The sequence below is a fragment of the Hippocampus zosterae genome, chromosome 5 (assembly GCF_025434085.1).
Source record: "Hippocampus zosterae strain Florida chromosome 5, ASM2543408v3, whole genome shotgun sequence".
Taxonomy (NCBI): domain Eukaryota; kingdom Metazoa; phylum Chordata; class Actinopteri; order Syngnathiformes; family Syngnathidae; genus Hippocampus; species Hippocampus zosterae.
Window position 1 is genome coordinate 17,239,484 of NC_067455.1, and position 26,830 is coordinate 17,266,313.

General features: G+C 40.8%; 2 protein-coding genes across 2 annotated transcripts in view; both read left to right on the plus strand.

Moving 5' to 3' along the window:
• The first annotated feature begins 260 nt into the window (after positions 1-260).
• rrp15 (ribosomal RNA processing 15 homolog) lies at positions 261-4,090 on the plus strand. The gene is made up of 5 exons (XM_052066454.1): positions 261-398; positions 778-1,076; positions 1,861-1,958; positions 2,035-2,227; positions 3,536-4,090. Exons 1-5 carry the CDS (start codon positions 353-355, stop codon positions 3,662-3,664), a joined length of 765 nt encoding a protein of 254 aa, XP_051922414.1. The 5' UTR covers positions 261-352; the 3' UTR covers positions 3,665-4,090.
• A 2,717-nt stretch (positions 4,091-6,807) lies between these two features.
• Positions 6,808-26,830, plus strand: part of tgfb2 (transforming growth factor, beta 2) — a 41,520-nt gene continuing 21,497 nt past the window's right edge. Inside the window, exon 1 of the mRNA XM_052066446.1 lies at positions 6,808-7,871. Coding sequence (XP_051922406.1) covers positions 7,526-7,871 — 346 coding nt within the window. The 5' untranslated portion in view covers positions 6,808-7,525. The remainder of the gene's footprint in view (positions 7,872-26,830) is intronic.

Consider the following 26,830-nt stretch of genomic DNA (forward strand, 5'->3'; position numbering starts at 1 on the left):
TGAAAATTGTTTGTGAAATGAGTTTGAACAGTACTTGAAATGTTTTTGTCTATATAATGATGTCCATTTTTTAGACTGGCTGATCGACAGTCCATTCACGGCCAGTAATCTGATTGCTCGTTGCCAACCATTCAACTCAAACGAGGTGAAAACGAAGAGGAACCGTTGACAATTGACTCGTGTACAGACTGTGAAATTCGGGACATGAGTGATACACACTCTTGTACAGTAGGTGGCGATATGCACATGTAAATTGCTTGCAATCCGCCAGTGAATGAAAGAAGATGAAGAAGTGTAGGAACCAATCCGCTGTTGCTACTTGTACTCGGAATCCTTTCGTTGTTACTCTCCAATGGCCGCTTTAGTTGGTACTCGTGTGCGGATCTTGGAAGATAGCGGTAACGATTTGAATCTACTGTGTACTTTTTATTTTATGAGTTTTAGCGTCACACCGCGTTCGAGTACACGTGAAATGTTGCCCTCATCAACTTTTTAACGGCGTAATGTTAGAACGTTAGACATAATGCTATTTTCACGTGTTGCTGTAATTTACCAATTAACGTGCTTTTCCGAGTATTATGACATCACCTTTATGTTTGGGCAAATTTGATGCATTGATGATATTGGCAATCTTGATATTGGGTTTTTTTTTTGGTATTGCCTCTCATTTTAATTTTACTGTAGTCACGTGTCAAACGTTAACTATTGATACGCTATATGAGCATTAAACTGGCTATTTTTGGACAAATGAGTTAAAATTAATTTCTTATTCACCAGATGACGCCGAGTCTCCTGTGGAGGACACAAATGATCTGAATAGCTCAGGTGAGGAGAGTCATGATCATATGTCATCTGATGGAGAATCTGACCAAAATGTGGACGGTGAGAATAATGGAAACAATGAAGATGGAGGTCAGGAGGAGGAGGATGGCAATCCCAATGCTGGCTGGGCACAGGCAATGGCCAAGGTTTTGGGGAAGCAAACCGTCAAGAACAAAACCATCTTGGTGAAAAACAAAGAACTGGACAAGGTGAAGGCAAAAGAAAAACAGGAGCAGTTGGAGAGGAAGGAACAGGTAATTATCTAATGTTTTTTTGTTTGTTTTTTAAAGCAGTAAGCCTGATCATCCCCTCGCAATATTGAGTTACCTATTACCTAAAACCAACTGCCTATTGTTAAATGTCAACTCTCAGCACTTTGCTGAATTGTTTTCTGAACGACACTCACTCCCATCACATTCAATCATCAAAAGAAAATCACTCCCCGAAAACTGTAAATACACTTAATTTATCCAATGTATCAATTTTTTTGCTCAGCTTGTTTTGGACAATTAATCATTACATAAACACCAAAACAGAGGTGGAACTGGAACAACCCTCTTGTTGTCATTTATTATTATTATTACTGTACAATGTTATATTGGTACATATTTACATAGCACATTAAGTTAAGGCGTATGGGAGTTCACAGATCCAAGACTAAAAACTGAGCTGGCATAAGAGAAAATGTGTAACTTGTTTTGCTTTCTTTGTATATTTTGTATAATTAATGTTATCTATCCATCATAATGTAGCTGAGAAGAGCTACATTACAGTGAAATTGTGTCAATTGTTACAGGAAAAAGAAAATAAGAGCAACTGACCACTCCATACTGATGGAACCTTATATATATATATTTTTTTTAAGTACATGCAAGTCAATGTTTGATAAACAGTTGAACATGTTGATCTGTAAATATAAAATTTAACTTTAAAACCGTACTTATTGCCTTTCCTGATCCCTGGAACTGGTGTAATGGCACAGGTTTTGGACAGACATTGCAAATCTTATTTTTGTGCTTGCTTTTTTTTGTCCATCAGACTGATAAGAAACAAGCATGGGAGATGATGTGCAGAGTGAAACCTGACTTGGTAAAGGACCGAGAGGTTGAAAAAGCTCTGCAAAGAACTGCAACTAGGTGTGTTATCGTGTATTTTTGTATCGTGATAAGGAAGTGAGCATAAAGGCTGATTGTGTTTATTTTTTCCACCAAGAGGAGTTGTGCAGCTGTTCAATGCGGTGAGGAAGCACCAGAAGAACATTGATAACAAGATGATGGAGGCTGGTGGCTCAGAGAGGAAAAAGGCAAAAATACTTTCCTCCGTTTCCAAAAGAGACTTTATTGATGTACTAAGGAAAACTGAAGGTGGCGCCAGAGTCACAGTCAAGACAGAAAAAGACACAGGCGTAAGTGATTCTTTTTTTTATCTTCCGTAACTCCTCCAAAAACAAAATTTAAGTTTCTCATATTGTTTTCAAACAAAAGAAAAAGATCATCTTGAATCACTGTATGATGTCTGTGTGACTACTTACCCCTCTAAAGACAGTTTTTGTGAAGATTTGTACAGCCATGATTTAAATTAATTACGGATATGTTATCTTTTACGAAAGGCAAAGGTGAGAGTCAGGCGGTTTCTGTGCATTCAAATTACTGGCAAAAAACAACCTCCCATCAATTCATCCATGCGCTCAGTGATTTAACGTCACTGTCTTCCGTATTGCTGGAGAAACATCCATTTGGAGATATGGCATATTTTCTAGTTGAGGTGGTTTGGCATTCATTATTTATTCATTGTGCTCGTGAGCAGAGGAGAAGCTGCTCGCATCACTGTGTCTGTGTACCCAGACATGAGCGAGTGATTTATAATAAGAATAAGATATCCATTATTTGTCCCACACTGGGGAAATTTACAGCCTCCAGCAGCAAGAATGTGGGTAGAAAGAAGAAAAAACAAACAAACGCCGTTCAATTAAGTGCAATATAAATACAAAATGGATAAATCGCAGTGCTATTTACAATTGTTTTTCACATCATTTATTATTATTATTATTATTGTTGTTATTTTTATTCAGCAGCCTGACAGCAGTCGGTAGGAGCGAGCGTCGGTATCTCTCCTTCTTACAGCGCGGGTGTAACAGTCTATGGCTGAAGGAGCTACCTAGTGCTGTCAGGACGGGCTGGAGAGGGTGCGAGGGACTGTCCATCATAGCTTTTAGCTTAGTTAGCATCATTCTGTTGCTGTTATCTATCCATTCATCCTATTTATGTGATGTGGGTAATTGATAAATGGCAAACTGCTACTCGGTGGGGATACACTTTGTGCTAGTATTCATGGTGAAATAATTTTTCGTGTTTGTGTGTGTGTGTGTGCGCTCAACGTGTACCTCTATTCGATTTAGGAATACATCACTGATTGTGCTTGCTGAACCTCATTACTGCAAAATGTGGTTGTCGACCACACTGCACATATTACACAAACAAATGAGTGTGCTTCAGCCACGCCCCCTCTGATGTACACACCTTTGGCCCATCGTACACCTTGCGCCGTCACGAAACGCCAGAGAATTGTTGGGCAGCCTGCAGGGTTCTGCCACGAGTATTTCTGCAATTTTAAAATTTGAATCGCGGGTACAGATGTAACAGCTAATCAAAAATTCAATCTTGTGTCACATCAACTTTCACAGCAAATATCTGTTGTACTTGTGTAAATATAGGTGGAGAAACCAGCGTGGAGTGTCCTCACTGACGACTTTATGATGGGAGCGTCTATGAAAGACTGGGATAAAGAAGAGGAGGCCAAGGAACACACAGGAAGCGGTACAGATGGATGTGATTCCAATTGACCCCATTTTAAGCAAGAGACTTTGGAGTTCATCGTGAATGGTTTGAGCCTGTTCACTCAGCCAAGCGAGTGAAATCAACAGGGAGCAGCGTTGTATTCACCGAGTTACAGGACCGTGCTTGGTTCTGTGAATGAAAAATAATGGGAAATTCTTCATCGGATTGGCGCCTGCTCAGAAAGGGTTGAGAAATGTCAGTTGTTGATATGAGGCAGCGCATATACATGAAAAAAATTAACATGCAACAGAGGAAAAATACACTTTTTTATGATGGATGATGGACCAGTTAACCACTGAACTGCTTTGCTCAGCACCACCATCCAGATTGTTTATGCCATGTTGTGTGCTGAAGATTTTTATGTTGTGTAACCTGTGTCAAAACCACGCTTTTGTACAGGGCCACCAAAATAAAGAGCTGTTTTGCAGACACAGAGTGCAATGTAGCGATGTGGCTTATTTTCCGTACTAGGCTCATGATTTATTCCCTGAGAAGCAGCAAGTCAGCATTTCTTCTGGCTCACTGCGTCCTTTGTGTTTACTGTCCTTTGTTTCAGGAAGAACTTTTGTTCATTGAATGTCAAATCCACTCGTGTTAAAAGAAAGTGACAAATCTATGAACAGAATAACAAAAACGGTAAGAACGTTACTGAACTTTGAATATCTTTTCATTTAAACTGTGTAAAATGTACTTCATTTTGAAATTTGATTTAGTCCCCCACAAAAAAAATACATGAAAAAGGTCTTAACTGAGTGTTTTAGTCCATCCCTAAATTGTGATTTTGTTTTTTATGGCTTTGGATTTTTGTTGAACACCTGCAGGTTTTAGGGGATTAGGATCCTACATACAGTAAATTCTGGTGGTTTTCTCATTTCTAATGGAAAAGAAAACAGTGCTGATGGAAGTTGAGAAATGTAAAATGAAGGCCGCAGACGTATTTTTGAATGCAGTACTTTATTAAATTCATAAGCTTTGCACATTTGTAATGGCAACTGGTCATTTGTGAATTTGTTTCTGAGGATCAATATTGGTAGACTAGGTGAAGTACAATGACAGAACAACTGTGTGTGGCAGCAATCAATTCAACAACAAAAGGACTCAATGTATCATCATGCGAGTAATTAGTTAACTAATGGAACAAGCCACGGTAAAATACAGCTTTTTGTTGTAGTCATGAGTTGAATTATCATTTCTTAAGTGCCTCGGGTAGCATTTATGGTGAATTGTATTTCGTTAACATGCAATGTGGAAATAGATGACAAACGGATACGCCCATCGCACGATGAACTACAGCAGGCTGCCATTAGTGACCTGATGTGGTGATGTGGCACCAGCACTTTTGCTGTCTCCTGTTTTACTCTCCAGGTTCCTGTGTGTCTGGCCTATGCTGTTGTCACATCCTGGGGAAATATTTGCACTTGGGGTTATCAACAGAGGAGGAAAGCGGCGAGTCGGGCTGTCTACACTGTGCTGGATTGGCATCTGTCATGGCAACACCGTGGCCTGTCGCTCTGGTATGCCACCTTATATCCTGACACGTTGACACAATCTGGGATGCAGGACCTTATGACACGTCAGTTACCATGCCCATATGTCCCAATCTGCGTTCTCTGTGACTTAATGGCAAAGCTAGAGATTCTCAGGAACAGTCTAAATGAAGTTCGTTCAGCAAATATCCTGGAATTTAGACTTTTTTTGGAGGAATATGAACCACTGTCCACCCTGCCCATTCTTTCAATTAATGTGCGAATCCATGCATGTGGTGCATGCAGCAGACACATGGCCAAATTCAAATTCCTCTTTCTTGCGCACCGTTATGATTCTGTACTGGTTTTCAGAAGCTAATGCTGATAACGCTGTTAGCTAGGATGATAGTCTGTGCTTGCTTATAGCTGCAGCTTTGCTTACCTATTCACTTTGACATCAAGCAACTTTGTGTGGAGCTTTCATTTTACCTCAATTTAGTCATTACACTGTTGCATCACAATCTGGAACGTGAAAGTCATAACAACTTGTTTTTATTTTATTGTTTACCTAAATTTAGAAATCAGCAGATCACAAATGAGTTACGCAGTTGCTTAATTTCACACTTGGTGACACTGCTGAAGCCCAGCTGGTAGTTTACAAGCAATTTAAAAAAGCACATTTTCCAGAATATGTTTCTCTTTTGTTCTATGCAGGATTTGCATACAAATGTGGATGGAGCCAATTATGTGTATTGTGCATTGTTTTTGTGCACATTTTGTCCCTTGTGAAAGTTTACGACCACCAATCAGATGCAGCAACAACACCAGAAACGGTGGCAGCAAAATTGAGGTTCAAAATGAATCCTTTCCAGAAATTTAAGATACCAAGGGAAATAAATCAAAACCAAGATGCCCTGATGTGTTGTCTTGGGCTAGTGCTTTTAGGGCGAATCACCCTTTTCCCTCCAATGCCGTAATCCAACACACACACAGAACCCAGCTGCTCTTTCCTCTGGGAATTTAGCTGTATTTTAGCAGTTCATACTGATGGTACTACCCACAAGTACTACCCCTGGCACCGCACAGTGCAGGACACCCTTATAAATTACGCCTGCTATCGATTTAACAATGCGTAAACTTAAGGTTCGTCCAAAAACGTAAATCATCAGATTTTGATGAATTGAGATTCAGGGCGGCGCCCTCTGGCGGTTGTAATTGAGACGTGATTGCACCACGCAGTGGGACGCAAAATTAACTTCAAGATGGCACTACTTTATTGCTTAAGTAAATACAATACATGCTGATTTATATAGTGCTTTCACAAGCATAAGTGAGTTACAAAGCATCTTCACAAACAAGGGCAACCCGTAAAAAAGAATTTAAAAACTTTTACTGCAAGAAGACCATGGCCCCTTTTGTGATTCCAGTAGCTGAAATCGCTGATTTAAAGCTTTTCGGGCCAACGAAGCATTCGAACCTTGCAGAAACGTCACCGTTGGTGCACGGAACACTCTTATTCAAAATAAATTGCCTCTGCTCCCCCTCTCATGACCACAACGTTGGACAGGAGCGCGTGTGCGCGGGGAGGTGGTGGTGATGGGGTGGGGTGAGGGGCGCAGGGGGGCACGTGGTATTATGGGTCCCTTATAAATATCATTGAAGTGGCCACAGAGGTCCGCTGCCTGGCACGCGTTAGAGACGAGCTGTCGTCGGGGTGAAGAGACACAGAAGGAAGATTATCAGCTGCTTTCTGGAAGGTGTAACGGTTTCGTCGTCAACGAGTGTCGGTGTGGATTTTATTGAGGAGATCACCAGAACGCACGACTGAACTGTGATACACGGCGACTTCATTTTCAGCAAAACAATTTGGGATTACACATGAAGGAATTGGTCATTTATTTTGACGTTGAAACAGATAGACGTCTCTGGCTCGTGGCTCCAGAATTGCGTCCGGTGCCGTTTTTGGAAGCTGTGATGAACCGAGCCCTCTGATGCGGTGAGAGTGTGCGTGAGTCCTGCGGGTAAACAACTCAGTCCACCAACTATAACTGTTGCTTTTTTTTTCGGTTCCAGACTTTTGCCCCGTTTCATGGCTCCTAACACTGATACAGGCAACACTTGGCTGTACTTTTACGCACAATAGATGCGACAGCCCCGTTAAATGAGCGTGGACCTGTTGCTTCCGAACCTTTGAATGAATTCTCGGCTAAAGCAGACAACCAGCCCACTTTTATTCATGAAACCTTTTTAAAATATTTGAGAAGCTGATTGACTCCTGCGCGCAAACGCGATCAGAAACTTTAGATTTTTGTCCTTAAAATGTGTATTCTTGATGTCTTTTAAGTCACTATTGTGAATGCTCTTTTCTTATTAGTGTAACTTTCAGCCCTAGAGGACAAGATGAACCTGTGCTTTGTCAGCCTTCTCCTCATTTTGGATTTAGTTTCCGTGGCGTTCAGTTTGTCGACATGCAGCATATTGGACATGGAGCAGTTCAAGAAGAAGCGCATCGAGGCTGTCCGAGGGCAGATCTTAAGCAAACTTAAACTCGCCAATCCTCCAGAGGACTTCCCCGAGCCCGAGGACGTGTCCAGGGACATCGTGGCCATTTATAACAGTACACGGGACCTACTGCAAGAGAAGGCCAATGAACGGGCGGCGACATGCGAGCGGCAGCGGAGTGAGGAGGAGTATTACGCCAAGGAGGTGCACAAGATAGAAATGCAGCCCATCTATCCTTCTGAGAGTAAGTGTCTTTTATATGAACTTTTTAAACACGGGCGTTGAAAGACACAATGCAATTTGGAGAAATGAATCAATCAGGTTTGAGTTACACCCCAAAATGCCTTCTAAATGGAGAAACAATTTGAGGAAACGGGCGTGTGGGTGGACGTCTGGTGTGCACAAACTTGGTTTGCTCACACAGTCCTGACCTCAATCCCATCAAGCAGCTTTGATGGTGGAAAATACAAGAGTAGGGATTTTTAAAGCACCCCCCCCCCCCACACACACACACACACTCCCACGGTCCTTGATGAAAGCCCGGATGTTTCATTTTACTTTTGTCTGCATAATGAACATTGGGCATGAAGTTAAAAACACCAAAATGTGTGCTCACATTTATTATCTTAATTTGTTTTAATTTCATCCGCTGGGCCAGCCACAAATGATAGTATAAATTGAACAGCTGACAACATGACTGCAATATGTTGTGCAGTCATCAACAATGTCAGAAACCTTTTTTTAATGGTTATGGAGCTGTCCACAATTACGTCAAGAATTCAATCTCTCCTCTCAATGTGGAGCCAGGCTATAATGTTGGTATTAATGTCAGGACCATGTCTGTAAATTGTCAGGAAACCTTGAAAGAAAAAAAGCATGTGGCTGTGCTTCAGCAACCCCCCCGCCCCCCACACACACACACTAACACTTCAGCATGGGTCCTTGGGGTGACTACTTCAAACTTTAGTTGCCTGTTAAAAGATGCAAATCAAAAAAGTATTTTGCCCCCGCCCCTTTGTTTTAGTGCTAACATAAAGTATTTCCAACATATACAGGTATATATATTTTATCCATACAGTACATTTAGAGCCATTTCAGATTGTTTTTGTTTGCTTCAGCACTTTTTCTTTGTACTTTGACATCGGTGGGCAAATGTAGTCAGTGTTGGTCTACATACTGATCTATGATTTCATTGGATCTTCAAAACATCTTTTCATTCAGAAAGTAGAAATAATCTGTCAACCTGTGATGATCATGATGCAATAATTAACTAAGCTGGCAATATACAGTATATTTAAGCATCTTACCTGCTGAACTGAAGTTGTCTTGAGTGTCTGAGGTACGCTGAGGTCACAGGTGGTTTACTGATGTGTTACTTCATGGCTCACCTGATTAGTGTTCAAAAATCTTTGTGTGATATTATATATTGTACATATGTTGTATAAATAGAATGCTGTAGAAATAGAATTGCATGACTATGCTCAGCTGCAGGTTTTCCCCATGAAGAATATATTTATACTAGTTAGACATGTAACCAACATGAAAACCAGTGAGCTCTCTATGGGTGAATAACAAGCAACCGTGACATGCAGAAATATTGGAAAATCAGTTAGATCATTAACCTTAGCTAGCACAGAGAACCCCTTCATCGCAATTGTGAAAACCCATGATATAGTCCATATTAAAAAAATAATCATAAACGGTTTCACCCTCACACACTTAAAACACATTTAAACAGATTTAAAACAGATTAGCAGCTGTTCTCAGTCTGAAAAGGCTGTTATCGAAGAAGAAAATCGAATTCATTGTCTCTGACACGTCTTCAAGTCAAGTCAAGTCAACCGTATTTATAGAGCACTTTCAAACAGCCATCGCTGCATACAAAGTGCTGTACATTGAGCAATTTAACATGCACAATAAACAGTAAGACAAATCGGCAATAAAGGCGGTAGAAAGCACCAAACAGTAAAATCAAGAACAAATCTAAGTCATGCTGAGTCAAACGCCAAAGAATACAAGTGAGTTTTGAGGAGGGCTTTAAAGATGGGCAGCGAGGAGGCTTGCCGAATGTTCAGTGGGAGGTCATTCCAGAGAGAGGGACCAGCAACAGAAAAGGCTCGATCCCCTCTGAGCCTCAGTTTAGTTCTTGGTACTTCTAATAATGTCTGGTCCACAGACCTGAGGTGCCGGGTAGGTGTGTAGGGGCGGATGAGCTCAGAGAGGTAAGGTGGCGCGAGGCTGTGACAAAGGCATGAATTACTGTCTCAAAGTGTTCATGTAAGAGGAGAGGTTTTATTTTGGCCAGCTGTCTAAGGTGAAAGAAGCTGGATTTAACAACGGCACCATTTTGCCGATCGAGTTTGAAATCACTGTCCAGTTTAAGGCCCAAGTTTGAGACCGTTGATTTCAGATAAGGAAACAGGGGGCCCAAGTCTGCAGGATGGAATGTACAAGGGCCACTGGGACCAAACAATATCACCTTTGTTTTTCTTTCGTTGAATTTCAAGACATTTTGTGCCATCCAGGTTTTTATTTCTTCCAGACAGGATAGGAGTGGCCTTAATGAGAAGGCGTCTTTCTTGCTCAGTGGGACATAGATCTGGCAGTCATCTGCATAGCAGTGGAAGGGAATACCACTTTTCCTTAAGATGGAACACAATGTACTTCAGAAAGTAAATGTGCCTGCGTGTCACTCCCAGTTGTATGTAATCAACTGCATCTTAAACAAATACAAAAAACTATTTTGCCCCTTCCTCAACTCTTGAATTCAGATTCAGATTCAGAAAAGTTTATTTATCCCCATGGGGCAATTAGAGTAAGACCACCAATAACAATTTTCCGGTTCTCCGAACCCCAAAAATATCAATTGAAAAATATTTAGAAAATATTGGGAGGAATATGTGGGCTTCCACTGCACATACAGTACAGAACCTATTCAAAGGCTATATTTGAACACCGCCTGTACATTTTCTTTACTGTTCTGCACTCATGTAAAAGACGGTTGTGACGTATACGAGGGGTGTTGCAAGGAATGACGGTCGGCTGGGCCACTGCCCCCCCCCCCACCCCCTACTACAGTGGTCTCCCAACCACTGGCCTACAGACCAGTAATGGTTTATGGGCCATACAAATATATTTTAACACCATAAATAGAATATTATATAGTGGAACATAAAAGCCTCAAATGGACGTTATCACCATGGCAGGAATGTAATGCACAGTTGCCATTCAACAAAATATTAGTCTCATTTTGAACCAGACCGTGGCGGGAAGAAGGTTGGCGATCACTGTCCATCCCCCTCGACCCGCTTAACCTCACATATACACTGCCTCAACTCCACTGCTGCACCCGGGCAAAAACTAGCACTTGACATGTTCATGAAGGTAACATATTCGTCATTATGCAATTATTTGAAATTTGAACACTACACCGAAGGCATACCAGACCTGAAAGTGCATCACACGCTCAGTGTTCTGCACCCCACAGAAAGCTGTGCATGGATGACGCCACGTATGTGTACAAACATAAGAAAGCCCGACGTTGATTTGAAGAGAGTTTCTGTTGTCCCCAAAACAATAGCACCTTGAAGAAGAGTGTAACATCTCAGTGACTTGACTTAGATGAATGGATTACATTTTATTACAAAGTTATGTAGCAACCCAGGTATTTCCAAAGGTTTTATATACTTTTTCTTGTAACTACAGAGAGTAAATAAATAAAGATGCAATAGTTCACTAACCGCAATGGAAATGGGAGCACAAAACCTGAAGCAAAAATAAACTAGCATGACATTCGGAATGCCTTTTTGCTTTTAATGTTCTGCTTAGCTCGTTCTGCTGTGTAAATACCTTGAATATGAGGCAATTGGGCCTGCATCCAAGTGCGGTCAGGAAAGCATTAACAGGTATAAATAATACCAAAGGGAGGGAAAGAGCCCAAATTGATTGCCATTCATGTGAACTGGTGACACTGGCCAGGTCTTCACATCCAGAGACAGATGTTTTCTGCAGAAAGATCATGTAGCTGCTCTTTCAATTCTGTTTATTTGGTCTCCTTTATTTGATGTGTGTTTTTAGTGTTGCGAAAGTGCTTATAATCACATGCTTATAAGGGGCATCAGCCTTATTTGGTTGGTAAGTTGGTTGGTTGCCAGATAAGTCTTTGGAGGCCATAACGTTTGGCTCAGCAACAGCTTTTTCAGAACTATTGAACAAAGAGGCTGTGCCGGCTGTGCTCAGGGCAGTTTGAAGTGCTGGCTACAGTGTCTCTAGTATTCAAACCCAGCAGGCTGTGTGTATAAGTCCTGTCCCCCAGTGTGCTGCAACTCACTTAATGGAAAATCAACCCCACACATTCATATAGATTTATAGCCTACAGTGTATATGTACACAATTTCTGACTCTCTCTCTCTCTTTGTCCATTCAAAGGGCCCAGTGTCTTGCTGGCAACCAATATTGCTCAAGGTCTGTGATGCTGAAATCACAACCAAAAGGGGAATTTTACATGCAAATGTTAACTTGTCAGTGGGAATTGTTCCAGTTACACAAGGTCTTAGTGGCTCTGCAGCTGCTTTGTTAACCGTGACAAAATAAACACTATGATGTCACAGTGATGTCACTACTTTGTTTTTCTTTAAAAAAACAGGAATCATATTTGTGAAGGGTTGGGGAGACAGTTTCCCATTGTTTTTCAAGTCTTAACTCTTGGCTTCTTTATAGAAAATGTTGATTCTGGCCTATTTGCAACATTTATAACAATGTAGAAAACCATTAGACCCGCTAAATTTATGGATGAAAAATACTTCACTCTTTCAATGCCGGGGAATTGTTCCCATCAACGGCAATGGATCAACACTGAAAATAAGTCACAACTTGCTCATTTCTAAAATAAATTTCATGAGGTTTAATCATTCATTCATTCTCTTCCACATTTCCGAGGTCGGGTCACAAAAACAACAGCTTAAGTAGCGAAGCTCAAACTTCCCTCTCCCTAGCTACTTTGTCCTCTTGGGGAATCGAGAGATGTTCCTACTCCACCCCAGACCAATAGTATCTCCTGCTTGCCCTGTGTTGGCTTGGACTTACTCCCAGTGTGACATGACCTGAGCGCCTCACCACGGCGGCATCCAGGTGGCATCCTGACAAGATGGCTGAGCCACCTCATCTGGCTCCTGTCAATACGAGGAGCATTGGCTCAACTCTGAGCACCTCCCGGATAGCCGATATTCTTACCTTATCTCTCAGGGAGAGTCTGGAGAGTTTGTCACAGAGATTTTATTTTTTCGTTTACAACCCGCAGTTCATGACCATACGTGAGGGTAGGAATGTAGATTAACTGGTGAATCGAGAGCTTTGCCTTCCGGCTCAGCTTATTCTTCATCACGATGGACTGCTACAGAGTCTGCATCAATGCAGATGCTGCACCAATCCACCTGTCGATCTCCCGCTCCAACCTGCCATCACTCGTGAACAAGAACCCGAGATACTTGAAGTCCACCACTTGAGGCAGGGCTCAACCCCAACCTGGAAGGGGACACCACCCTTTTCCGACTGAAGACCACGGTCTCAGATTTGGAGGTGCTGATTTTCATCCCAGCCGCTTCACACTTGGCTGCCAACCGCTGCAGTGAAAGTTGAAGATGTGCTTGAAGAAGCCAACAGTACCACATCATCTGCAAAAAGCAGAGATGTAATACTGAGACCATTAAATTGGACAACCTCAACACTTTGGTTGCGCCGAGAAATTCTGTCCAGAAAGGTTCTGAACAGAATTGGTGTCAAAGAGGAGCATTGGCGGAGTCCAACCCTCACTGGAAATGAATCCGACTTACTGCCGGTAATGCGAACCCAACTCAGATATTGCAATATTCAACAGCCATATCTCATGTTTTTACAATATTGTACACCCCTACTTGAAACGCAATATAAGGGTTGAATGATATTGTTCCCTTGTGAAATACACAAACACTTTTGTCCCTCAAATGCTCCATAACAGTAAGTGGCCGAGCAAGTGTGTCTCATGATCAGGATTTTTTTTTACCAGTGTGCAAATAAACAAGTAAAATAAGACATCAGGCAACAAAAAGGTTTTCTGTAATAAATTTTCCTGGCATTTGGCGTACTTAAGTTGTTGTTGCCACACTTTTTGTTCATATAAAACACAACATATAATTATTTATTACAGCTTAAACCAAGTTCTTGTCCAGCAGTAAATATGTTCACTCTTTTGTAACAATCTTGGCTGGTTGACACAGTGTCTTTCTATAAGTGTGAACGTACGCAGAAAGGCCGTTTGTTATGGCCTGTGTGTTCCCAAGTGTGCTAAATGTCCCTTGGGTGTTATCTAGTTGCATGAACACTAAAGTCTGTTATAAAAAAGGTTTTGTTGCCCCAACGCCCCAAAACAAAAAAAACAGACAGCTGGTAGGCTCGAGCCTTCAGGACCCAAGCACTGATGCGATCAGGTTCTGAACACTTGATTTGATTAATTTTCCTCCAGTTGTTCTCACCTTGTCAACTATCTCTCTCAAGTGAGGAGTTGGGACTATTCATCGGTGGATGGTTTGAAGCGTTGTGGTTGTTGTGGGACTGAAGCGGGGTGGGGAGGGAGGGGTGATGGTCATCTCAGTTTAACTGAAATTTATTTCTAGAGCATTGGTTCTCAAACCACCAAGTACCCCCTAAAAAAAATTATTGGCTCTCCGAGTACTAACATAATCACCACCGTTAAAACGGTCAAAAAACAAGATGGAAAATTTGAAAAATAAATAATTACTGAAAACAAGTATTCAATTCAAATATATTACACATAAAAGTTGAAATAAATAATGTACCTAAATGCATTTGATCATGGATTAAATGCAAATGTATTGTCCCGAGAAGGTATAATATTGCATACTATTGTGTCAGACAATCCATTAGTCAGCCTGACTCTTGACCCCACAGATCTCAACGAAGTGGAAAACATACCGTTCTTGATAACTGCAAGTGGACGTAAAAGTAAAGCATAAATGTGCTTGTTATTCAACAAGTGTAGAGATAAAAAGTTGGCAGCATACTATCGCACCTTTTTACCTTGGGGGTAAAAAAAGAAAGCTTTCACACCTCTATTCTTTTATGCAGCCTTGCAAAGTCACAGACTTATGACGAATCAGGAGCAACAGGGGCTTCAGTATTTTGCCCCAAACTAGACAGTACTAAAGAGGGAAACTCGGAATCACACCAGAAAGCTTTTTATTCATTTATTGTTGGACAGCACCACAGAAATGAGGAGTATATCTCTGTGGGACACTGCGATAAAACTTGATCGGTCCTTACAGGCCAACAGACTTCTCTTCATGGCTGAACTAACTGTCTCCTTTCAAAACCACATTTTCCGCAGTTAGTAACGCTACGAGTCGTCTGATTTATTCTTTTGTGTGCTTTGGAAGTGGCGTGGAAATAACACTACACCCTTCATCAGTGCTTCAGTCACTGAAACAGTTTGCCCGCAACTACAAATCTTCTTTCAAAACTCTGGAAAAAAAAAAGAAGAAATCTGGGCCAACATGTCAAACAGTCAACAGAAATCCTGTTTGTAAGACACAGTGACCGTAGTGAGCCAAAGCTGTATGCTTATTTACAAAGCAAATGCGGACCACATGTTGCTGTCTGCTATTATTTAGTGAGCTGGATTGAAAAGCAGTAATTAGCTCCCCATTAGCTCTTCATTCACGGCATTGGAAAACGTTTATATAGCTTTAATAGGCATTATTTGCGATGGCTAAATAATTCATAAACATCATTGCGGTTCTGTCTGCAGCATGAACCATTGCATAAAACTTGAGCAATTGTGTGGTGATGAAATACATCTGCTAACCTTTCAACACCGCAGAGCTTTTCTAATCATCGAGCATCATTCAGTTATCATAATAGTGCTTTGGGGTTTATTGTTTTCCATAAGGCGACCCGGTAGTCCAGTGGTTAGCACGTCGGCTTCACAGTGCAGAGGTACCGCGTTCGATTCCAGCTCCGGCCTCCCTGTGTGGAGTTTGCATGTTCTCCCCGTGCCTGCGTGGGTTTTCTCCGGGTGCTCCGGTTTCCTCCCACATTCCAAAAACATGCGTGGCAGGCTGAGTGAACACTCCAAATTGTCCCTAGGTGTGAGTGTGAGTGGTTGTTCGTTTCTGTGTGCCCTGCGATTGGCTGGCAACCGATTCAGGGTGTCCCCCGCCTACTGCCCGGAGACAGCTGGGATAGGCTCCAGCACCCCCCGCGACCCTAGTGAGGATCAAGCGGCTCGGAAGATGAATGAATGAATGAATGTTTTCCATAAGGTTGCTTTAACCGGCGTCAACATTTTTGAAAAGGTCAAACTTGATATTTAGAGCCAGCGGAGCTCTGTGTTGGAAAAAATATAGAATATACATCTACTTAACAAATGTATCTGTATCCAGATGATTTTACTTTGTCCAACTACTTGACGAAATAGAAAAGAAATTCCCCAAAAACTTTTTTTAGTGTGCAATGGAAAATGTGCAGTACATCCTAATCTTCATCTTGGGTTGGATTCCCTTTCGACTCAATCATGCAGACTCTCTAAACTCACCAGGAAGGTGTCTTGGAGACATCCATAGACGCTCAGAAGTTGAGCCCAGACACCAATCGCGGTCTACCTCGTCAAAAAGATACGCTCTGCCAGAAACTTCGAAAACCAGGTGTGCAGTACACTCTGAAAAGAAGGGAAGCACTTTGATTTTTTGTAGTGTTGTATTTGATGTGGCAGACTCGCCTAATTTTTCACATGCACAACTTTAAATCAGAAATATTATTAACTATTTAGAAGAGATATAAATCTTAAATAAATAAATGAATTAAAGCAGTGGTGCTCTGCGGTTGTCTTGTTGGAACCCACATTTTCATATTGTTATTGAGCCATGACCAATTTTTGTCGAAGTTGAGATCAGTATATAAAAAAAAGAAAGGATCGTTCAAAAAATACATATTTTATTTGAAAGCATAACTGCATGTACTTGCGTGGTCAAAGCACATATCAGAGCTCCCTGTTAAGAATCTGAGAATGAACGCCCAAACTGCATGTAAACAAGTAAATGTAATCAAATTATATATCACAATTGCTCAAAATACGGCCACCCAATTTCACAGGCCCGGATCTCCTCTTTTTGCTTTTAGAATGCAGCATCAATCATCTTCTTTTTGGGAAATGAACGTTGCAAACATGTACAATCAAAATAGTCTGTGATAGGCTATGAAAGGATGATTGCCAGTTAATACGTGTGAGACTGTTTAAACGCAGCTGGAAGTTGCATGTGCCTGATATTGAAATCAGTTTGACGTAGCGCCATAAGCATGTCGCAAGCCAAGGCATCCAGAGCCTGAGCTGCACTATTTGTTTACAGAGTAGCTGTGTGACTAGAGCACGTAGCACAAACACTTCCTGTCCCTTCCTATTACTCTGTGGGAATTCGGTATGGTACAGAGAGGTACCAAATACAAACACAACGTATCGTTTCACCTCAAGAAATCACATTTGTGTCACATGTTCTTTAAAACAATGTCATTTTATAAATGAAAGGAAAGGCCGTCCTGGGATGCTTGTTAAATATATCACTGTACAATTTACTAGGGAGCTCCGCAATCACTCTTTTAAAGCATAGCGTGGATCTGCAAAAAACATCAATGTAGTGCATAGTGTAATACACACCATAATGGTGCCTCGAAGTTGCAATGCTGCAAAGTTGTCAACCTGAGCCTTTTTTATCTGGTTTGCTTTTCTTGCTTCGTTTGTGTGTGGGTTATCATCACAGTCCCAAAACATGTACAGTGGCTGTCAAACACACTGGGGTTCAAATGCCAGGTCTTTGTGGTCTGAAAAAAATGTGACCAAGATAAATCGTTTCAAAAAATTTTCCACAACGACTGTGAACTATAACATACATTCATTCATTCATTCATCTTTCGATCCGCTTTATCCTCGCGAGGGTCACGGAGGATGCTGGAGCCTATCCCAGCCGTCTTCGGGCAGTAGGCGGGGGACACCCTGAACTGGTTGCCAGCCAATCGCAGGGCAACAGAGACGAACAACCACCCGCGTTCACACTCACACCTTGGGACAATTTAAGTGTTCAATCAGCATGCCATGCATGTTTTTTTTTGAATGTGGGAGGAAACCGGAGTACCCGGAAAAAACCCAGGCAGGCCCGGGGAGAACATGTACACTCCACACAGGGAGGCCGGAGCTAGGATTGAACCAGTGTATAATATATACATCCCAACCGGAAAAAAAAAATTGAAAGTGAAAATAAAAATAAACAATTGATATCATGTGGTTGCAGAAATGCGCACACCTTAAAATATTTTTGTTCCCCAAATCTTGTTCGAAGCTACTTGTTATATCTTGACCGTACTTTGAAATGTCTTAAATTCTTTGGTTTGTTAACAACTCAGCCACCATTGTCATGCTTTATAACCGATCTTCAAGATGTGTCCAAGCATATTTTTACGACATGTTTGATTAACCGAAGACTCTAAATTGCCCGTCAGAATGTAATGTGTGTGTCAGCCCTTTGACTGACTACTGAACTCAAGTCAGTTGTGATTGACTCCAAAAATGGTTGGAAAATAGATCGCTGGATTTCGGATAGATATTTTCCTAACATGCAAAATTTCAACCGAAGTAGAATAAATTGCAGAGGGAATGCCAGAACGTTTATTGAACCAATCAATTATGGCTTGTTGGCGGCTCGCTGAATTCATATGCCTTTTTTTTGGACACATAATTGGAACTTTGTTTTATATATACACCATTCACGCTTTGGCCATCAATCAAATTTTATCCCTGAAATGTTGATATGTTGTAGACCAATGACGTTAGGCTAACATTAGGCTTTTCCAGTTACTTGTATGGTCCGCGCAGTCTTGACACAATGACAACATTGAATGGCAAAATGATGTTGTGTAAAGTGTGCTGAGGGTGCGCATGATGGATCGTGTTTAGTTAGTTGGAGTTAAAACTCTGGTTTGTCTCACCTGCACTCTAAATAAACCCGATCGTGTGGCAGCTGTTGATTTGTAAAGGGAGGCTTGTAAAAACAACCACACACATGAAAGAACACAAACAGTCTCAGGTAGGTTTCAGGGCTGGAGGGATAGCCATCGCCGAAATGTGTTTTCTACACCGAATGGTGCAAATGGAGCAGCGTATAAGACAAAACGTTCACAAGATATTTGAAGATTGAAAATGTCACTTGCGTGATCTGACTGATCATTCTGCATTTCTTTATTTGCACTGAATCTATTAAGAGTACTTGTTATAGTGCAGAAATTCAATGAGCCTAAACAGCTGCATTTTGCAATTTCTGGAGAATTTTTGTTATGTCTCCCATGTTGTTATTGTGATGATAAATAATAAATTAATCCATTGTTCAGGATTTGCAGGAATGCTAAATGAATTCTTCCTTGAAAACAAGACCACAAATGTGTAAACCAAGGGTCCTATTCTAACTGTGCACATGGGTGGATTTTTTTTGTTTTGCTATTTTCCTTGACTTTAAATAGGTAGAGTTGGGCGTAACGGTGCATTTGCATCTTTGTGTGCCATTGTGGGATGGATGAGCCGACTCTTGGCCAATCGAAGTGTGCTCCCCTCATTCCCATTAAAAACGGGGCTGTGAAAGTGCACCGAACATTGCGGAAGCAGAAATTGCTGTGGTCCAAAAGATGAAATTGGTGTGTGCAAAGTGCATTTACACAGTAAAAGGTGCAAGGTTTCCCTTGCGGATGATGCAGTTGGCCACGTGCACATATACTATGTGGGCCTTGCACCACCAATTGTGCACATATTTGTGGCAGCCCATGCACCCCAGTGAAAATAGTTTGAAGATGAGAATGCTTATAATGAATGAATTGATTTCTACAGTGATTCATCAGGAGTTCATGAGTGAAATCTAATGATATCCACCACACATGTGGGTGGAGTGCCGAACCTGTCGGCCTGCGCCTCATTCAAAAACACCCAAATCGCCGAGTGAGGCTTCGCGCATCTACCAAATTCACACACTTCATGGATCGGCTTGCGAACTTGAACCATGATTGCTTGTTACCCGAGCTCCAAGCACGTGATGTCATTTTCAGTCAACAAAAGGGCCAAAATGCATTTTTAAATGTATTAATAGTACATGAAAAATAGCAAAGCAGTCAAATTGAATACTGTATAGACAAAATATTAACTTTTTACTTCTGAAAATAGCAAAATTAGAAAAGTATCGCTTCAATCTATTATTGTGTACCATTATTTGTTGAGGTAGCAAATGATGCCGACTGAAGATTCTGTTTGTTCTCTAATAGAGCAGTCAAATTTCTATATGGTAATGCCATGCATTTTTTTGTTTGTTTTGTTAGCCAACATGTTTGAGCTCCCATAAATCTGTTTCATGAAACCACAAACATGAATCAGCCACAATTTTGGATTTAGCTTTTGTTGTCCTGGAAATAATGACGATGATGTTTTAAACTGGAAGTGGTCGCGACGTAAGTCATAGTCATAGCACTCACTCACTTTCTCGTTAAATTAATTTGCACGTCTGCAAGTATAAAATGAATAATAGTAGAACGTTTTTTTTTGTTGTCAAAGATTCTGTACTGCACATTCACTCTTTATTTAGAGTGTTCCAACTGAGAAACCAGCTGTAAGAAAAGTTCTACATTTTTAAGACCTTGCCTGAGTGAGGGATTTCACTAAAGGTTTGTAGTGGAGAGCTTTCTTTCTTTCCCCTTATGCAAGACCTGGACACTGCTGCCATTTGAACTACTTCACTACTGTGTCCAAGGATCATTGCATAATAGAGCATTAGAAAGTGAGCGATTGAATGAGTAAAATGAAAACCACGTTTTCCCTCCTTCCTTTCGTTCATTATTTACAGCAGTGGCAAAGTCTGGTGTAAGATGAGAATCTTAACAGGAGTGAAGGTGCAAGCGGAGCAGGGTGCATGTTGCACATGCTCAGCTGTGTGGTGGCTCACATGCACGGACAGAAACACTTGTGCGTTTCTGACTGTGCCAGCACTCCACTCATCCTCGGATTATGCAACAGTCTGTTTGAGAAGAGCCGGCTGATTCTGCGATCACAATGGTGTGTGCCACTCACAATTTAATGATTTAACAGTGAGTGAGTGAGTGAGTGAGTGAGTGAGTGAGTGAGTGAGTGAGTGAGTGAGTGAGTGAGTGAGTGAGTGAGTGAGTGAGTGAGTGAGTGCACAATGAAGTGAAAGTGGAGCTGTACCATTTCATTGTTTAAGTGTTATGTTCCCATTCAGCCAGTCATGCCTATTTGACTGTTTTGTATGGAAGTTTTGACCTTCCAATGTGGAATAAACATCATTTGACAAGAAAATACATTCAAACATATTTGCGACTACCTTTGACTGTAACCAATACCTTCAAGTTAAAGTAAACGTTTCTTAACTTTCAAACATCTTGGTATAGTGTAGGTCAAATGCTAAAACAACAATACCATTTTACTTGAACATGTGCAAGTCAATGCCTCGTGGCATTATGGGAAAATGCCAGGTGAAAATCATGCATTGCAGAGACAAATACAACCTTAAAATGACAAATAGTTAATTTTTGAAAATATTAGTATTATGAAGACCAAATGCCCCCCCAAAAATATTTTTTTCAAGTTAGAACTGGTTCTTGCGGGTTGTCCAGTAACTGAAGATTTGGCTGTTCAAATCCCGCTTGGTCCAAGTCATGTGGCCATGTGGTAAAACGCTTCAGCTACCTTGCCTTCAGTGTTGCTCCCACTGTTTTACAAATGGGTGTGAATGTTTGATGATGGTCAAAGAGGCTGTAGGCACATACTGACAGACACATTTCTGTCAGCCCGCCCGGAGGCAGCTCTGGCAAACAAAACCGGTAAGTTTACCACCACCAATGTGCAGATGTGCGAGTGTCCATTGTGAAACGTCTTTGAGTGAAAAAGGGCTATATAAAACTGATGTAGTATTATTTTGGAGTCAATACCCCGTGGCATTGCAGACATAGTGATAATGACCATAAAAAGTACGAATAAACAAATTGTTTCGGATGCTTTGACATTCAAACATATTTTCCAGTGAAAAAGTGTGTTTTTGAGTGTATCAAAAGAATATATTTCCTGATTTTAAAAAATAAATACATACACAGTACACAGCAGTATTTTCAGGCAATTGCAAAGGTTTCCGTTTAATTCGCTTACTGTTTCACTGAATTGTTCTGATTGTCCAGTTTGAACAATGAGTTATGCTTGCTTTTCTGGGAACTGTCAAGGCGAATAAAAAAAACTCAGCAAAACTAGCAAACAGAAACACAGAAAAAAGACCTCAAGCAACTGAGATGTTTTGGAGGTGATGTGGGATTAGCAAAATTACTGGTGGGCAGGTACATTTAGCATGCTATCGATGTAGCAGCCATGGGTAACATTGGCTTGTTTGCAGTGCTAATGCTAGCTTTGTACAGTCTTGCTACGCTAATATTTTACTGAAGCTAGATGGTGATCTCTGTGACTTTTTATCATTACCATGCACTTTCTGTGATTTCTTGCGATTACGAATGGCCATGTTTGGGAATCGTGCAGCTTAAGTCATACTTGGTGGGGCGGGAGTTGGAGGAGGATTAGTCATGAGAGGCTATATTGAGCTCTCACGAGCAGTTTTAAGACCGCAAACTCCAATTTTAACGTTTCATTTCAACAATACGCTTTAGTGAATTCTACACTTTTAAATCCAAGGGAACAATTTTTGTGTCTCCAAGCGCACAAAGCTATGTCTATAAATACATGGCTGGAGGAGTTAGGTGAAGAACAACTCAACTGGCCCACAGTCCTCACATCACATCTGCCAAACACCTTTTGGGATCATGAGTGCCTCGTATCTAAAATGTTCTCCTGACTTGAATTTCTCACTGCAACACCCCAAAATCTTGCAGAAAGCCTTTAAAGAAGACAACGGAATTGAATTTGTGAATCAAATTAATCGCTATACTTCAAATCGGAGCTGATCAAAATGTTTATACTTGCAAGGTTCCCCAATACTTTTATTCAAACAGCGCGTCAGCTGAAATGCATCCACTTTACCTAAACAGCATCCATCTAATTTTGTGAGGAGATTTATTTTGGAGTACATGTCCATATGTTATATTTCAGTAAAAGGATATATTGTTGGGTTACTTTCGATTCACTTATATTATTCATGTTTTGGGGACCATTAAAATATGTTTAGCTTTCATACTTTTTGATGCTACACTTTGACATATGAGAGTCTTGTATTATGGTTTTATGCTTGCAAGGAGAAAATACCAAGAAAAATCAAGGAATCTGGTTGGAACATATATGCAAGCTAATGATTTCCATGGAAATAATGTACATTACCAGTGGGTGGATCTTGACATCACAGAGAAGAGAGCTAACCTAAATATGATATGACTTTTTTTTCTATTTTAGAACCAACCATTTGTTTTCCTTGCTCCTCGTTCAGCATGCCAGGTGTTCCTCTCATGTGGTGGAGATGGCCTAATAGGATTCCATGGCTTGCTTCCAGTCACGGAAGCTTTTGTGGTGAAGCCTGACTTGAAATGGCTCCCCTGACCCAAATGAAACATTCAGCTGTTAAAACTGTAGCAAGGATAGCAGAGTAAAAATGATATTCGGTCACAAAGGATGTTGCCCAGTCCTTCAACTTGCACCAAACAGAAGAAGAATCTTACACTGCCAGTTGCCCCCATAGCCTAAAATGATTTGGTAGCAATTACTATTTGATTCACAATATTCAATACTTTCCATTTAATCGTATAGAAAACCAATACATGATTTCACTCTGACCACGCTTGCACTGATACTTGCCTCTGTCTGGGTAGCAAAGAGTGCTGAGTCTGCACACCAAAAGGAGAATGAGGAAAATAATTTGCAAGAAGGATTGTAATTAATTACTTATGTAATGATTATTTGGGCGGTATATTTTTAACTTATGTATCCACTTTCTGTCAATTGTTTTGCTAAGTCGTGTTCCGTGAATTTTTCTCCAATGTGAAATATGTGCCTTGGCTGAATAAAGGTTGGGAAACACCGCTCGAAAGTAAGGGAGAGCCGTTGTCATGGCTTGTTATCCGGTTCCAATCCATTCCACTTCAACGTCCTTCTGACTCCGATTCCATTTCATATATTCCATACAACCACCATTGCTCCTGAACCTGAGGCGATTAGCATTTATTGTACATTTGATGCATGTCTTGCAAGCAGATGGGAAAAAAAATCTATTTGTGATGCAGACTAGAACTCATATATGGAATTAATATTATGAATATGAAACACGTCTGTCAAGGGTGCCATCGTTTAACACTTATTTAACTAAAAAAACTGAGAGTAATGAACAGGAAGTGGAGATATTTAAGACTACTTCAAAGCAGCTTTATTCCATGTTTCGTACACAAGATAAGGCAATGTACTTTGTAAAACTAAAAGTGCAATATTTAAAAGCAAAAAAAAAACCCTCTCGTGACACCCCTGGCCCTTGTTACTGAATCATGTTGTGTGGTGTACATGTACTAATTGTAAGTGCCTTAAACACTACCTTGTTCGACCATAATTTACATCTTACCAGACAAGTAATTGCTATTATAATGCATGCGGCATGCTGGATTTGTATTTACTTATGTGTGTGTAGATGTTTTGGCGATCATGGTAGCATCTGGTTCACACAAGAGCATATCAAGAAGTGAAGTGAAATGAGTCGACTAAAATATAGCAGGCAAATGACAGACTGAAAGAAAAAAAAGGCCACACGCAGAAAATGGCTGTCAAGTGACCTCAGTCTGCTGCTGCGCTAATAATTGACATCATGTAGCTACCGTGGATCGTTATGTGGTATGTTTACAATTCTATTCAAATCAAAACGGCTTCACATAATGTGGCCACAACTTGAACTTGAACACGGCATCATTTCGAGATAGACTGAGTTCGGGTTTCAATAGAGATTTGCTCATGTCTGTCTAGCGTGTACTTATTGTACGTATTGCTGAGTGACAGTTAAGCAACACGTACACAAAGAACCTGGGATGAAGTGTGGGGTTGTTTTCAATTTGTTATTCACAGGTGAATGGAGCTATCTGAAAAACTCCAGCCCAGTGTGACCCCTCCCCCCCCCCCCGCCCCCACCCCTCGACTCCTTGTATCCTTATTCTCAGACTTCACCTGTGCTAAGGACCTCGACTCCGCCCGTTCCCTACATCGCTCAAGTCCTGCTATCCCATCGTCGGTCGATCCGCCTTCATTTCCTCTTGGCTTCTACGCATTTCAAGCTGTCTGCTCCTGTCATTTCCACTCTCATTCTTTCATTCCTTGCCCCGTTGCTTATCAGAATCACTTTTGTTTTTTGGTCTTCTGAGTTCTTTGAGACCTTTGATAACTCCTTTCTGGTTTTAGTTTTTTTTTTTCTCACTGGAACGGGTTTCAGTTTATCTGATCAGCAATACAATTCGGATTTCCCATATTTTTCTTACTCTGCTTGTTCTTAGCAGCTTATTTATACCTCATTCACACATATCATTGTGTGAGTATATTGTACTATGCCCTATGGAAGCCGTCACCTTAGGAGCTAAATTGTCTGGGGCTTTAGCCCCTCGTAGGGTCACCCATGGCTGTTCTAGGTGAGGAACCAGACAAAGCACGGATCGTATGTCCCCTTATGGTGAATGAAAGTTTTCCATTTTAAAAATATCTTTTAAAAAAAAGGACCCAAAAAAAGTGTCCAACACTAAACTGAAACATTAGGCATGTTGCCAATTCACATTGGAGCATGACGATTATTGGAGCTAATTGGAACAAACAGCTTTAAAATAAATTGAATCGGAATTAAAATAGGTTTGAATCCTTTGCTTGCAATTACTGACCTCACTTAAGTGACATCTCAAACCCTTTGCATTCCTGTTTTGTGAGGCTTTTCTAGGCTTTGACCGCAGCTTCCATTAATCGTTGTTTGTTTTGGAATGTGACTCATCGGCCTTCTATTCAGAAGGTAAAATGCATGTTCTGTAGGTTTAAGTTTGCATTAGTACTTACCTAGCTGCCTTTTGTTTGTTTCAAATAGTTGTATTAACTATGGATGTGTTTGTACTACGCTTGACTTCAAGATGGCGCCACGAGAGTGGCTCCCTTTAGAGCAGCTCCTATACTTTTTGTTCTTCTACTTTCTTCCTCTCATAACTTTGCTGCTGTCAATTGGGAATTTCTCCATTGTGAGACGAATAAGGGTTTTTTTAATTCTTATTCTGATTGAGTTTCCGTCTCAGTCTCACATTTTCTCAAGAGAGTGCTGCTTTTCACTCACAGCTTCTTGTTTTTCATGTTGGCAGCGCATCTAACCAGTACAAGTGGAGTCTTCATCCAAATTCCCCAAAGTTAAGTTTGAAGCTGTGCATAGACATTTAATGCTCTTTATTGTTGGTTGCTATATGAGACATCTTTGCGACAAAACACGTTTGTCATAACTGATGGGTTAAACAGAAGATGCTATCATCTGAAATATGAATCCCTCCCAGTTGTAAATAACTAGAATTTCAAAAAGCTGAAATGTTGATCTCTTGTAATTTTTTATCTTTTGTTGTGAAACCTAAACATTCAGCAAAAACAAAGTACCGTGACTGGTCTCTCTGTTCCAATACTTTTGGAGGGGAAGGCACACTGTATTTATTGCATCCTATCTTATTTACGTACAGATTGACAGTGCACTTAAAATGATTAACATTTCACTCTGAATAAACCCACCGTCTTCACTCATTCGCCATTAGCCTCCTTAGCTCTGCTAGCTCTCTCTCCATGTCTTACTGCAGTGAGAAATATTGAAAAGTAGGTCAAATAGTTTTGCTCAAGTCATTCCCAGAACTTCGGTCTTGCAGACAAGTAGGCAGTCTGTTTCCATTCTAAAATTCTGAGGTTGTAGACAGTTGCATCCGGTAGTAAATCACAAAATCCATGCATACCGTCCAGCCTGAGGGAGAAAAAAAAAACAACAGATAATCTTCCCAAAAAGTTAAGTTATGCGTATTTCAATACTGTATGTTCTACTTCAGGGCTCTTCACACAAACTGCATTGATCAACTGATAAGAAAATGCACCCAACAAAATGACCATATGTAAGAAAAGAAAGATGATAACGATCGGGACGTCGAGGC